This window comes from Somniosus microcephalus, unplaced genomic scaffold, assembly GCF_052327205.1.
Source record: "Somniosus microcephalus isolate GS21.2 unplaced genomic scaffold, FLI_Smic_1.0 unresolved_chr2, whole genome shotgun sequence".
NCBI lineage: Eukaryota > Metazoa > Chordata > Chondrichthyes > Squaliformes > Somniosidae > Somniosus > Somniosus microcephalus.
Window position 1 is genome coordinate 78737828 of NW_028225180.1, and position 13850 is coordinate 78751677.

The following is a 13850-nucleotide window of genomic DNA, read 5'->3' on the forward strand; positions in this document are numbered from 1 at the left end:
TGACTCACCTTCTAACTACCCAAAGCCATTCCACCATCTACAAGGCACAAGTCAGGAGTGTGATGGAATATTCTCTACTTGCCTGGATGGGTGCGGCTCCAACAAAACTCTAAGTTCAACACCATCCAGTACAAAGCAGCCCGATTGATTGGTACCCCATCCACCACCTTAAACATTCACTCCCTCCACCACCGGCGCACCATGGCTGCAGTGTGTACCATCTACAAGATGCACTGCAGAAACTCACCAAGGCTTCTTTGACTGCAACTACCAAACCCGGGACCTTTACCACCTAGAAGGACAAGGGCAGCAGGTGCATGGGAACACCACCACCTCCAAGTTCCCCTCCCAAGTCACACAACATTCCTGACTTGGAAACATATCGCCGTTCCTTTATCGTCGCTGGGTCAAAATCCTGGAACTCCCTCCCTAACAGCACTGTGGGAACACCTTCACCACACAAATTGAAGCAGTTAAAGAAGGCGGCTCACCACCACCTTCTCAAGAGGAATTACGGATGGGCAATAAATGCTTGCCTTGCCAGCGAAGCCCACATCTCATGAATGAATAAAAAAAGGTATCCAGCAAGAGAATAGTGTGTGTATTCTTTATAGCAGGCACAGATTGATGTGAACCCATTCGCTATCAATAGATTGGCTAGAACACTAGGAGATCTTTGAACAGTGCCATTGAACTTCCGTAGGAGTTCTTCCAATCTTCTGCTCTAACTTCAGTGGAAATTCAGGAGGAACTAAATCAAGACCCCCGCCCCAACCCCAGGGTAATTCTACCCTGGGATATTCACGTCTAGCTGAGAGGCCAGGCAGAGCTTCGCTTTGGTATTCCATCTGAAATCCAGCACCTATGACAGTACTGGGAGTGACAGAGTGGGATTTGAACGCATTACCTTCTGACTCCGAGGCGAGAGTGCAACCTCTGAGCCAAGACTGACGCTTAGATAATAATTTTAAAAGTCCATAGAATATAGAAGGAGGGGAAACCTGAGAAAGGTGGAGTTCTACCGAGGTTTTCAATGATTTAGACTAGCAGATGATGTGATGAATCTTGATTTTAACAAAGTGAGGTTGCAGGGAAGAGAATGAGCATATAAGATGTTATATCTGGAGCTTTGCAAGAATAGGAGAGGAAAGTTTTTAGGGCTGCAGTGAGCAAAATAACATTGTTAAAATAGAGAGACTAGAAAGTTTTGTACGATCCCAGAAGGGACCCTGGTTTCAAATGATTCGAGGTTGACCCGTATAGGAGACAGTGATTTAACTTTATTCAGCACCAGTAAGATTTAACACAAGCAGCAGTTTGCAGAGGATAATTGAGACTTATATTACCCCGTTATTCTTTGGGGAGAAGTGCAACCGTGAGTAAGCTGCACCCTGTGTCTCTTGTCTCTCGCCTCTCTTGATCTGCCGGGTGTCTCCTTCATTCTTCCTGAAATTTTCTACACATTGTGGCGTTTAAGACCCCATTCTTATACCCTTACTCTCATTGAAAGCCTATGGAGTCCTACTGAACCAATCACTGGCTTACACCCAAAGCCCCAAAATCCAATCAAAGATGCCACATCTGCAGCACCTTGGCTTACGCAGGTTCTGGTCATATGACACCCTTACAGCATCTGTTTTTGACAATCAGGACTCATATCTGGTGTAATTATGGCAACACAAAAGGAACATGTCTCCACAATGTAGAGATATGGGGGGAAAAATTCGGTTGTTTTGCACCTCCCGTTAGCGCCCTAAGAGGGCGCAAAGCAACTAGCGCCCGGGCGCGGCGATGTTTGTGCCGTTCGTGAAATTGACCAGACATTTTGCGGCGGTGCTAAACACTACCGCCATGATCTCCTGCGCCCACAGATCATGACGTTAGTCGAGCCTGTAGTGCCCTGGACCGGATATTGAGTGGCGCCCCCTGCCTTACCACCTGGCTTTAGCAACGACAGGTTGAGGGGAGCGTTTTGCAGTCGGGAAGGGACTGGGGGAGTGCTATTTAAAGGCGACCGCTTCCTGCCTTTTTTTGTCGGCAACATTTTTGCACCATGCATTCAGAGAGAGAGACTTCTGGAGAGATTCAACGCTGTGTGAAGGAGTTTTGGGTACTGAACAGCACTTTGCAGGTTCATTTTGATTTGACCTTCCTTGCATCGATTTAGAAGAGACTGTGGGGGCTGCACTCTGAGCTCTTTCCCTGGGCCTCTCCATTGCTCTTTCCAGCAGATTTGATGTACAGGTCTCTCCAGGCCGAGATTGAAGGCTGCAATGAGCAAGGTGTGGATGGAGAGCAAGATCGACCCTCCCCTTTAAGAATTGGCCAGCGCCAGTGTGTCTGTGTTCCATTGCTGACTGACATCACATGCGCTTCGCCCGCGCTCTGAGTTAGCGCCTCGCTCCTCGGCCTTTGTGCCTTAAGACAGGTGTGTAGCGTCTGATTTAGTGCTCCAATCACATCCGGGGCGATAAAAGCCAAGTTTGCAGTCGGAGGCAATAATTAGCTCCAGGCGCTAAACTTTGCGCCCGGCCAATAATTGCGTCCCAAACGGGGCGATACTGAATTTCTCCCCCATGGCGTCCTTGCTGTTTCTGTGAGAGGCCTATGTTTTTAATTCACTGCAGACATCATAACATTCCAACACAGTGGCAGCTGCACCTGACCTTGCTTCCCAGGCTAGCTGCACTCTATGCCTGATGAAACTGATAACCTTTAATAGAATGAACATTACTTATTAATTAAAATTGGCATCTGGAACACATACTGGGATCTTGCAAGAGATTTTGGTGTTTGAAGGACTGGTGGTTACAGGCTCATGGTGGTGGTAGTGGGAGCAATTTCGAATGATAAATTAAGACTATCATGGAAGAAGTATATCGTACAATATTATATTATCAATTATCAGAAACATTACAGATTTAGAATATGTTATTGTATGGCCCGCTGTAAAAAGGTGAACATGTGCTAAAGAGGGTCAGTCGTCCCGTAGCCATTCAGAGGATGATGGTGTGTTGAGAGTGAGCTGTGTTTGGTTAAACAGTCTGTTTCATCAGTGCAATGTGTGTTTCCTGCACTGGAATCGCATCCCTCTTTCGCTTCTTTTCTTTTTCAGCACTTTTTTTTGCTCTGGACATAAATAAATAAAACAGAAAAACAATCAGTGATTAGGAAACATTTAACTTTTCTTTCATTGCCTAATTTTCTCCCCTCGCCGAAGTGACCATTCTTCATGTGTGAGCCCAGATAAAGAATCAAGGCCAACGTCTTATCTAAGCAAAGACCTTTTCTCAGCAGAAATCCAAAAATCCCCACAATTTCCAGCAGGAGTCAACTGGATTGCGATGACAAGTGGGAACGCTGGGAGTTGCTGAGGCCAATTGTAGCAGTTCTCTTACTGCTCTAGTTGAGATTACCTACCTCAAGAGAGATTGTACATTGAATCCAGGACCTTCCTGAATAGTGTAATGACATCCTATGTGACTGTGACTCTGGTGCACTATCCCTGTTCATCCTTCTCAACTTGTCTGCAGCCTTTGACATGGTTGACCACACCATCCTCCTGCAATGTCTCTTCTCCATCGTCCAGCTGGGTGGGTCTGGGCTTGCCTGGTTTCATTCTTATCTGTAGCCAGAGAATCGCCTGCAATGGCTTCTCTTTCCGATCCCGCACCATTACCTCTGGAGTTCCCCGAGGATCTATCCCTCCTATTTCTCATCTACAAGCCGCCCCTCAGCAACATCATCTGAAAACGTCAGCTTCCACATAAAAGTCGATGACAGCCAGCTCTACCTCACCACCACCTCGTTCGATCCCCCTCCACACTGCTTGTCCATCATCGTGCACTGGATGAGCAGAACTTTCCTTCAACTAAATATTGGGGAGACCTAAGCCGTTGTCCACGAACTCCATTCCCCAGCTACTGACTCCATCCCTCTCCCTGGCCAATGTCTGAGGCTGAACTAGACTATTTGCAACCTTGGCACCGTATGTGACCCTGAGATGAGCTTCCGCCCACATATCCACTCCATCACCAAAACCACCAACTTCCACCTCCGTTATATCTCCCGTCTCCGGCCCTGCCTCAGCTCATCTGCTGCTGAAACCCTCATCCATGCCTTTGTTCCACGATTTAGAGACTAGATTCTTAGCTGGTTCTTTAAAAAGTCTTTCACCTCCAGACTCTAGTTTCTCCCTCTCCATAATAGCCTTTTTGGTGTCTCCAATATTACTTTGGTGAGTACTTTCCCTTTCTGTTGTTTGTAAACTCACATGTACTCCCTGCATCGTAACTGTTAAAATCATGACTTTGCACAGGCTCCTATTGTAATTTATTTTTCTCCAGCACTGTCAGAGGTGCTGTTAATCCAAGGCCTTATCTACCTGTTCAGGTAGAGATAAAAGATACTGTGGCATTATTCAAAGAAGAGCAACAAGTTATCCTAATATTTCTTCCTTCAGTCAACACCATCAGAAAATAACTTTTTCATTTAATTCCAAGCACAGAATGGTTGTCATATTTGCCTACATATCAACAGCAATTGCACTCCAAAAGTATTGAATTGAATGGAGTGCTTGAGGCATTTCAATCTGCAAGTAGTTTATATTTACACTTCATCCCTGATGGTGTCCTGTACTATGAGCGTGGGCCTTTTTCTTTGGTTTCTCAATAAGAAAAGATGACCAATAATTATTATGACACTTTGAGTAGATCTTGTGTACGGCTGTGTGTGCTGCAACCATGTCGTACTGTTACTAACAGTCCCAACCTCTGTCTTGCTTGAGGTCTACTCTCAAGAGTGAACCAACATTCAGCCCATGAAGTGACTGGATGCAAGGTGGACCTTACAATTCCCCACAGACTCTGCTCGATTGCTATCATGCTGCTATGGCAAATTGTCTGTTGGAGACCAGGCACCTCCCTAAAGGATGAGAAAGAAAAAGATGAAACTGTTGGACCAATAGTTTTACATTAATATGGTAACCCTGCCTCTCAATAGTTTTCCAATCGCCACAAGTGCAGAAGTGAATTGAAATGGCTGTAAGACTAGGTGGAGTACCCATTATTTTCTAATACATTGAAATCCTTGCTGTTGTTTAAATTGAGCCCTGAATCATCGTGAATTTTTGACATTACAAACCTGCTTTCCATTTCCTCAATAGTGTCTGGTAAAGGAACGTTCAGTGTTTCCAGTAAGAAAAAGGCAACAACTCCAGCTATTATTGCCATTCCACCATATGTAGCCAGCGGTAGAAATGGTATATAATCACCGGTCAGCCTTACAACCGGTGCTATCATGGCTCCCGCCCGGGCCATCATACTCACAAGTCCCAATCCCGTCTGTCTGCAAGGGGAAAGAAACAAACTCAGAGAGTCAGAAGTTGATGAAACATTTCACTTTTTAACAATTGTTTTTCTTTTTTCTTTTTCTCCTCTAATGAAGCTGCTGAATCTTGCTGGGGTATGTTACAACTTCGTTCAGTTAGACACTCCCTAATATGGCCTATACCTGTAACTGTAGCACTTTGATATACCCACACCCTCATTGCAGCACTCTGATATAAACCACACCCTCCTGTAATAGATGTAGTCCTCTAATATTCGAGAGCTTTGACTATTTGATTTCAGAAGAATTTTAGGTCATTTTTTAAATTAAGATCTTGCTATTAAGTTAAATTAGGCTCACAAGGGATTAAATCTACAACATACAGTTTTTGGGAATGGGAATTAACATTCAGATGAGGCGTCTGTCTAGAATGATGCTTACTGCATACGATATCGGATTGAGACAATGGAGGTTTGTTGCAGACATTCCAGTAAACGTGCACACATGGTGTGTTGGAGTGCCTTCATTCATGTAACCTCAGATGGGGGTTGGCTACCCACTCCTAGGAAGGCAGTAGAGGCTCGACTGGCCCAGCTGAGGTCACCTAACTTGGCACAAAGGAGGTGGGAGGAAAATGAGTAAGATTGTCAAACAGACAGGGCGAGGGTTGGATTGCTTGTACATACATTTACAAAGTGTTTGATGAGATATAAAAATGTTAACCAAGACACGTCTTAGGCTAGGTTAAGACTGGGAACTGAACATTGGTTACAAAACATTCAGGAGCGATAGAGCAGGAAAAACAGAGCGGGCATCAGGGCTATTAAAGGATTTTATTACAGGGCTAGATGTAAGGATGTGCATGGGATTGAGTTAAGATGGAATTCATATGGATAGAGTTAATAAAAATTGGAAGGGAAATGGTACATATCTTGGTGTGCATTATAGGTCACCAACTAGTGGAGGTGAGATAGAGGGGGACGTCTGAAGACAGTTTAGGGAGATATGTAAGAACCACAGGACAATAATATTGCATGATTTAACTATCCAAAAATAGACTGGAATAAAGGTAATGGATGTGTGCAAAGTGGGGAATGCTTTTTAGAATGCATCGAGAATTTTTTCCAAGGTCAGTATGTTTCTAGTCCAACAAGGAAAGAATCATTGCGTGGTTTCGTTGTGGGAAATAAAGTTGGGTAAATAACTGGTTGAGTTTGCACATTCTCCCCGTGTTTGCGTGGGTTTCCTCCGGGTGCTCCGGTTTCCTCCCACAGTCCAAAAGATGTGCGGGTTAGGTTGATTGGCTATGATAAATTGACCCTTAGTGTTAGGGGGATTAAATACGTGGGGTTACGGGGATAGGGTGGGATATGTGTTGGTGTAGGGGTTACGGGGATTGGGTGGGATATGTGTCGGTGCAGGCTCGATGGGCCGAAATGGCCTCTATCTGCACTGTGGGGTTTCTGTGATTCTGTGAAAAGTGGGGAAATAGCAACCACAATATTTAGGTTCAATGTCAAAAAATAGAAAACGATAATGAAGAGTCAAAGATCAGAATGCTGGACTGGAAAAAGGCAAAGTTCACTCAGCATGCAAGTATACATGCAATGGAAAGACATTAAAGGGTGTGAATACGAAGGCGTCTGGTCCCAATTAACTGTCCAGTAAAGTTAGCAAATAAATTTAACAGAATTTTTGTTAAAGAAGTGACTAAGTGGTTAGGTAAAGCAAATGAAATAGATGTAGTGCATACTGATTTTCAGAAAGTTCGATAAGGTGTCTCCTAAGAAATGTGTTAGATAAATTCAAGCATGCGGTATGAGGAAAGGTGGCAGTCTGGATAGAAAGTTGGTTGCTGGATAGGCAACAAATCATTAGGGTAAATGGGTCTTGCTCGGATTGGTGAAAGGTTGGAAGTGGTGTACTCCATGGATCAGGGCTGGTCCATTTTTGTCCTTGGTTATTATACAGATAAATTGGACTTGTGCATAGGGAGTACAATTCAGAAATTAGCTGATGGTTCAGAAATTCATAGATAGGTTAGTGGAATGGACAGACAAGTGGAAAATGCTATTTAATGCAGATAAGTGTGAGGTAGTACATTTTTGAGAGAAAAAACAATGAATGCAAGTACATACTCAGTGGAAAGATGTTGATGGTGTGGGTAAACAGAGACCTAGCGATTCACACGCATAATTTCCTGAAAGTGCGACTACAGATAGAAAAAGCCATAAATGAGACCAACCGCATTTTGGGTTTATTAACTAGGACCATAGAGTAAAGAAGTAATGATCAATTTGTACAAAGGATTGGTTAGTCCATAGTACTGTGTGCAGTTTTGGGCACCCTATTATAGAAGGGACATTAAAGCGATAGAGAGCATACAGTATAGATTCACCAGGATGATGCCAGTGATAGGAAACTTGTCTTGAGGAGAGATGAGATACTGGGACTATTTCCACTGGAGCAGAGAAGATTTAATTGAGGTTTTTAAATTATGAAAGGTTTTGATAGAGTGAATAGGGAAAGACTATTTCCTCTGGTTGGGAGTCAGTGCGAGGAGTTATTAATTTAAAATTATCACTAAGAGAAAGTAGAAGAAATTTCTTTATACAGAGAGTTATTGGCACATGGAATGCTTTGCCACAGGTAATGGTTGAGACAGACACCATTGCATCTTTTAAGGGAAAATTGGATAAATATTTGAAGCAGAGGCAATGTAGGGCTATAGGGAGAGAGTGGAACAGTGGGATTCGTTTTGGATTGCCCTAGCAAAGAGTCGGCACAGACACAATGGGCCAAATGGCCTCCTTCTATGCTATAAACTCGTATGGTTCTATTGAATCAAACCTGGTCTGAATGGCTCAGCGTACAGCGGAGTCTTTACTCACCAATCTACTGTCAGAGTTCTATCCTGATGATTGTAAATGGAGTTACTGAGCTTGTTCAAATGAATCAGTTGTAGAATGTAATAGGAGTACTCACCTGACCACAGTTGGGTAGAGTTCACCTGCGTGGAGGTAGCAACAGCTGAACGCAGCTGCGAGGCATCCTTTCCCAATAGCAGCAAATGCAGTTCGCACGGCCTGCAATTCTGTAAGAGAGATGGAGCAATAGAAATGTCACTGTGTGCTATTTTAATGAATTGATTAATACATTTGGGTGAAATACAGGAAAAGTTCTGATATCCGGGACCGGCGTGATGCCGATCTATCAAAAGTTCCGGAGTGGTGAGCGGATTATCTACCCAGGCTGTTTTTAACTAAGAAAAATTTAAAAATCAAGAAATGTGCAATATACAGTAATTGGGTACTCACCTACAGAATGTTGTGTTAAATGGATGGTGAAAGATGCTTGATTAAGTACAGTACTGCCAGTTGATGGTAATCCATAACTCTTTAATAACTTAACAGTAAAACAAAACTTATAAACGACTGTGCAGTGCACCAAAACTTAAACGACTGTACAGTACAGTATAAAGTACTGTACGGTGGTTGCCTGTACACTTATTCCAAGCCAACTGGTTCATCAGGATCATGCACTTCAACAGTTTCTTCAGGCACTTCCAGTGCTCCAACTCTTTTGGAAGCTTTCTTAAACATGTCCCGGATGTCTGCTTGCTTAGTGGACCCTTGCCTTCTTTGCAGAAAGGTAGACTGCAGAATATGGAGCTGCATAACTTCTTGGGCAGAATAGCAAGAACGGCTTTCAGCAAATTTGATGAATGAAGCAAGATCTGCTGCAGCTTTAGCCCAAGAAATCTTGTTCACTTCAGAAATCTCATCGTCTTCATTTTCCATCACACTTTCCTTTTCTTTCCTTGGATTCAAAACATTCTCCATTATTTCATCATCACTTAGAGAAGTTGCTGTTGTGCATTTGCTATTGGCATCAACCCACTGCTCAATATCACTTTCACTGAGGTGATGCAAAGGGTTTGCTGGGCCTACATCTTTCACCATGTCAGCCATTTCCATTACTGCAGTCTTCCGCGGACGAACATTGAACCCACGAAATTCCTCCTCTGAAGAAGAACCTTCAGCAAACATTACAGAAGGCCACAATTTGCACCAGGCTTGTCTCAAAGTGTGACCTTTCACCAATTTCCAGGAACATGCAACATTAAAGATGGCATCTTTAAGATTGTATTCCTTCTGAAATGCCTGAATACCTGTATTGTCATCTTGGCTTATCAGTCTACGTAGGAAGTCTTTCTTGTAATGACACTTGAGATTTTGGATAACGCCCTGGTCCATGGGTTGTATGAGAGAAGTAACATTTGGTGGCAAATAAATGGTGAAAATATTTCCAGAAACCAACTTGGATTCATGCGGATGGGCTCTACAATTATCCAGCAATAAAATGCATTTGCTATCTTCAGGTTTCCTTATTCTACGGAAATGTTCCCTCACAGATGGAGCAAAAGTATGATGGAACCAATTTGAAAAGATTTCCTTATCCATCCAAGCATTTGCTTGAGCTTTGTACTCAACAGGTAAGTGCCTCACATTTTTAAATGCACGGGGATTTTTATACTTCCCAATGACGAGAAGTTTAACCTGGTGTGATCCAGCAGCGTTCGCACATGTTAGCACGGTTACACGATCTTTATTTTTCTTGTAACCTGAAGCATTAGCCTCACTAGCCCCAGCAAGTGTTGATTCTGGCAAACACCTCCAAAATAAGCCCGTTTCATCGGCATTGTATAGCTGTGCTGGCGACAAATCATGTTGCTGCACAATCCGATTGAAATAATCGCAGTATTCTGCGGTGTCGTGATCAGCTGATTTCTTCTCCCCGCAAACATCGAGTCGTCGTATCCCATGCCGTGCCTTGAAGCACGATAGCCATCCATCAGAGAAAGCACACTTGTCAGTGAGCTCCATCTTTGCATAAAAATCCTTCGCTTTTGATATTAGCATGGGTCCGGAAATCGGAACACCCTCTGAACGCTTCAGAGCAAACCACTCATAAAGCACGGTATCCAGCTCTTCAAGCTTAGGCTTACGAAGTGTGCGCCGTTTCTCTACACTCTTAGATGTCTCCGAGCTTGCATAAAACTTGAGCAGCTTATCCTTCTGCGCTTTGATGTCGTACATTGTTGACGAACCGATTTTGAATTCTTTCATAATGTGCATACGCTTCGCTCCCATTTCTAGTCATTTGCATATATCAATTTTCTGCTTTAAAGTTAACACCACTCTCTTCCTTTTGGTTGGATCAACTTTTGGGATTTCCATAATGCAGTCCAATGAGTTGCAACAGCGTTGGAGACACACAGTACTGCACTGGAACCCCAAAAAATGGCGGATCAGAAGAGGCTACCGGCAGCGTGGGAGGGTGAGACTCCTGATGCAGGGTTTCTGAGGTGTTCCGAGTTCCGCTGGCGCCAAGTGGCCGAGTAGTGGCAGTTTGTAGAACTACCCCCACTGACGAACTCGGCAACCGTTGGAGACTCGGACTCGGAACCGGCAACATTGCCGGTTACTCAGGCGCTGTTTTCGGGGGGTGAATTCTGCCGGTAGAGCGAGTTTTCCAGACATACAACCTCCGGTTAAACCAAAGTTTCCTGTATATCTGCTTGAGATTTTAACATTCATTAATCGATTTTAATTAATGAAATCTGAAAATAGCAAATTCAGGAATTCCAACAGAACCATTAATCAACTGGTTAAAAATAGAGAGCTTTCTATCCCTGATCCAATATCCACACACATGCACTTTCAGCAGACATCACTGGTTAATGATGGGGAATGAGGACCCTGGTTGATTTTTCCTCTTGCTAGCCAAGGTATGCTGAAACCAAGTCTAATACACTTACTACAATTCAGCACAGCCCAGGGATCAACCTGGCATTTTCCTGGCACAATTGGTGCAGGAACACGTATGTCCTCTTCCTGCCGTGGGACCTAACCTGTATCTCTCTAATCTGTTAAATAAAGGGTCCTGTCTTTCTTTTTTGAACATTTGAACACAGCCTACATTCAATGCACGTTATCATCTCTAATTATGAATTAATTACTCTATAAATGACGTTCAGCTCATACCTAGCTTATTATCTTCTGGTTCAGTACAAAGAACATGTCCCCTTGCATGTACCGATTCTCAGGATCATGTTTTCCTCCTTCTGCAGTGTTGAACATAGATTGAACTCTTCAGAATTTCTTGATAGCTCAGTGATTTAAAACCCATAACTTGCTGGTAGTTGGAATGAGATGGACAGTCTCATCTTGATAGGTTAGTAAGTAGACAACTGTACAACAACAAGGAAGAATGGCACCAGCAGTCGCTCTTGCATCTGTGTTCCTCTTTGGCAGTTATAGCTCACCATTGTCAGTTGTTCTGGGCAGATGACATCTATTCTTTCCCCAATTTGCTCCTTGTTTCTCTGCTCCTTTTTTGCTGAACTGACTTATGATTGGGTATGGTTCCACAGGTGGCAGCAACATTCCGGTATCTTGTTCTCACCCTATATGCACAGACAAGCATCTTCTTGGGGAGGGGAGTGTGAAGGTCATTGCTTAGGAACCCTGACTGATTCTTCCCACTCGTTAGCCCTTGGTCACTTTGATCAATTGCAGCATGCCAACTGCCACCCCTGCTGAGTTTAGCTAACTTAGCATGCCGCAGAAATCGAAACCTGGATCATCTCTCTCTATACAGCTTCATTCCACTTAATAAGCCATCAGAAGAATTGGACAATGGCATCTTTGATTCCCTATCCTCCCGGATGACGAGAGTGACGTGGATACAATTCCCATTGTGGGGAATAGGATGATATGTAACGATAAGAACTTACCTTTTGGGATGAAGATGTTTGTTATTATAATGCTTCCTGCCAGGATGAGGGAGGTGCCTTGTGTGAACCGTCTGCCTATATAACTCTGGGCGATAAAAGCAACACATTTTGCTGGAATGTCGACAGCTCCAAAAATGACTTGGATGAGGTAAATATCAACTCCAAATCCTTGCAGGTCGATCGATAACCCATAATATGTAAAACTTGTTGAAAACCTGTTGCAGGAAAAAGAAGAATCAGATTTTTTTCATCATGTCCAAATTGTTTCTGTGGATGGAAATGTTATTTGCATCTTCCCCATTCCAACCACCTTATCAATCATCTATTTGGCTTCAGAGGAAACCAGTCAACTTGTAACAATCTCAGTTCTTTGCTTCATTGTTTCCCTTCCATTTTCTCACTGGCATTTTTCATTTATGGGCACCACTTCACACCCAGTTACGAGAACTCATTATCTAATAACTTACCAAACAAGCATGGTACAAAATGCTGTCTTGCGCATTACGGGTGTCCGGAACAGATCTAACATACTGTAGGAATCTTTGGTGTTTGACAGCTCTTTCTCCATACTCGATTTGAGAATCTAGAAAAAACACACACAGTGAAATGACACATCTGCACTGAGCATATCCCTTATGTTGGAGTATTCAGCCCATGATAGATTCATGACTTTAATAGGAGTAATTTTGGTCGTCTTCACATCTCGATTTGGATGAAAATGGGGTAGCAGCAGCTGAGATGTCTGACAGAGATCAGTTCTGCAAGATTCCCATTGGGTTTAGTTTCGGGCCCTGCTCTATCATCTAGACAAGACAGGAATAGGTGTAGGAACTTTGTGTGTGTGAAGCAGGTAGGAGTTTATTAGCATATTCAAGAGCGGGTGGATAAGAGTGCAGCATTATTTCTTGGCTCATGGGCACGCTGAATACTGAGTTCCCAGCACATCCATGGAAACTTGGCGGAAGGCACCCTCAGGCAAACCTGCAGGCGGGTGGGCCATAGATTTTAGAGAAATTGTTTCAGGACTTTCATTTATTTTCCCACTTGTGGCACTGAGCCTTTTTCATGTTGTCATTAATTTATTGGGCACCAGAAGGTTTGGTAGCACACTCGCCTCTGAGTCAGAAGGTTGTGGGTTCAAGTCCCACTCCAGGGACTTGAGCACATGAAGCTAGGCTGACACTCCAGTGCAGTGCTGAGGGAGTGCTGCACTGTCGGAGGTACCGTCTTTCGGATGAGACGTTAAACCTCAGGTGGACCTTAAAGACCCCTTGGCACTATTTTGAAGAAGAGCAGGGGAGTTATCCCCGGTGTCCTGGTCAATATGTATCCCTCAACCAACATCACTAAAACAGGTTATCTGGTCATTATCACATCGCTGTTTGTGGGACCTTGCTGTGCACAAATTGGCTGCTGCGTTTCGCACATTACAACAGCGGCTGTAAAGCGCTTTGAGACATCCGGTGGTCGTGAAAGGCGCTATATAAATGCAAGTCTTTTCTGACGTGTTTGGAGGAACACGAGGAGCTGGTGATGGATACCAGGCAGGCCAGGCTCCCTGATGCCAGGTGCCTCATGCCCTCCCACTGGTACTCAATCCCCTGCATCTGCAGAGAGGTAATATACCTCGCTTCTGCAGATTTAATGTGTTGGAGGTTCCTCTTCCCAAAGGACACTGTGCCAGCAGACCTCCGGTGTTATCACTATGTGCCTGATCAATCAT

At 43.8% G+C, this 13850-nt stretch overlaps 1 protein-coding gene across 1 annotated transcript in view; it reads right to left on the reverse strand.

Annotated features, from left to right (window-relative positions):
- Nucleotides 1–2877: 2877 nt before the first annotated feature.
- Nucleotides 2878–13850, reverse strand: part of LOC147092853 (solute carrier family 22 member 6-A-like) — an 89284-nt gene continuing 78311 nt past the window's right edge. The window contains exons 6-10 of the mRNA XM_085976110.1: nt 12595–12710; nt 12128–12342; nt 8314–8422; nt 5143–5346; nt 2878–3129 (exon numbers count right to left, since the gene is read on the reverse strand). Coding sequence (XP_085832236.1) covers nt 3036–3129; nt 5143–5346; nt 8314–8422; nt 12128–12342; nt 12595–12710 — 738 coding nt within the window. The 3' untranslated portion in view covers nt 2878–3035. The remainder of the gene's footprint in view (nt 3130–5142; nt 5347–8313; nt 8423–12127; nt 12343–12594; nt 12711–13850) is intronic.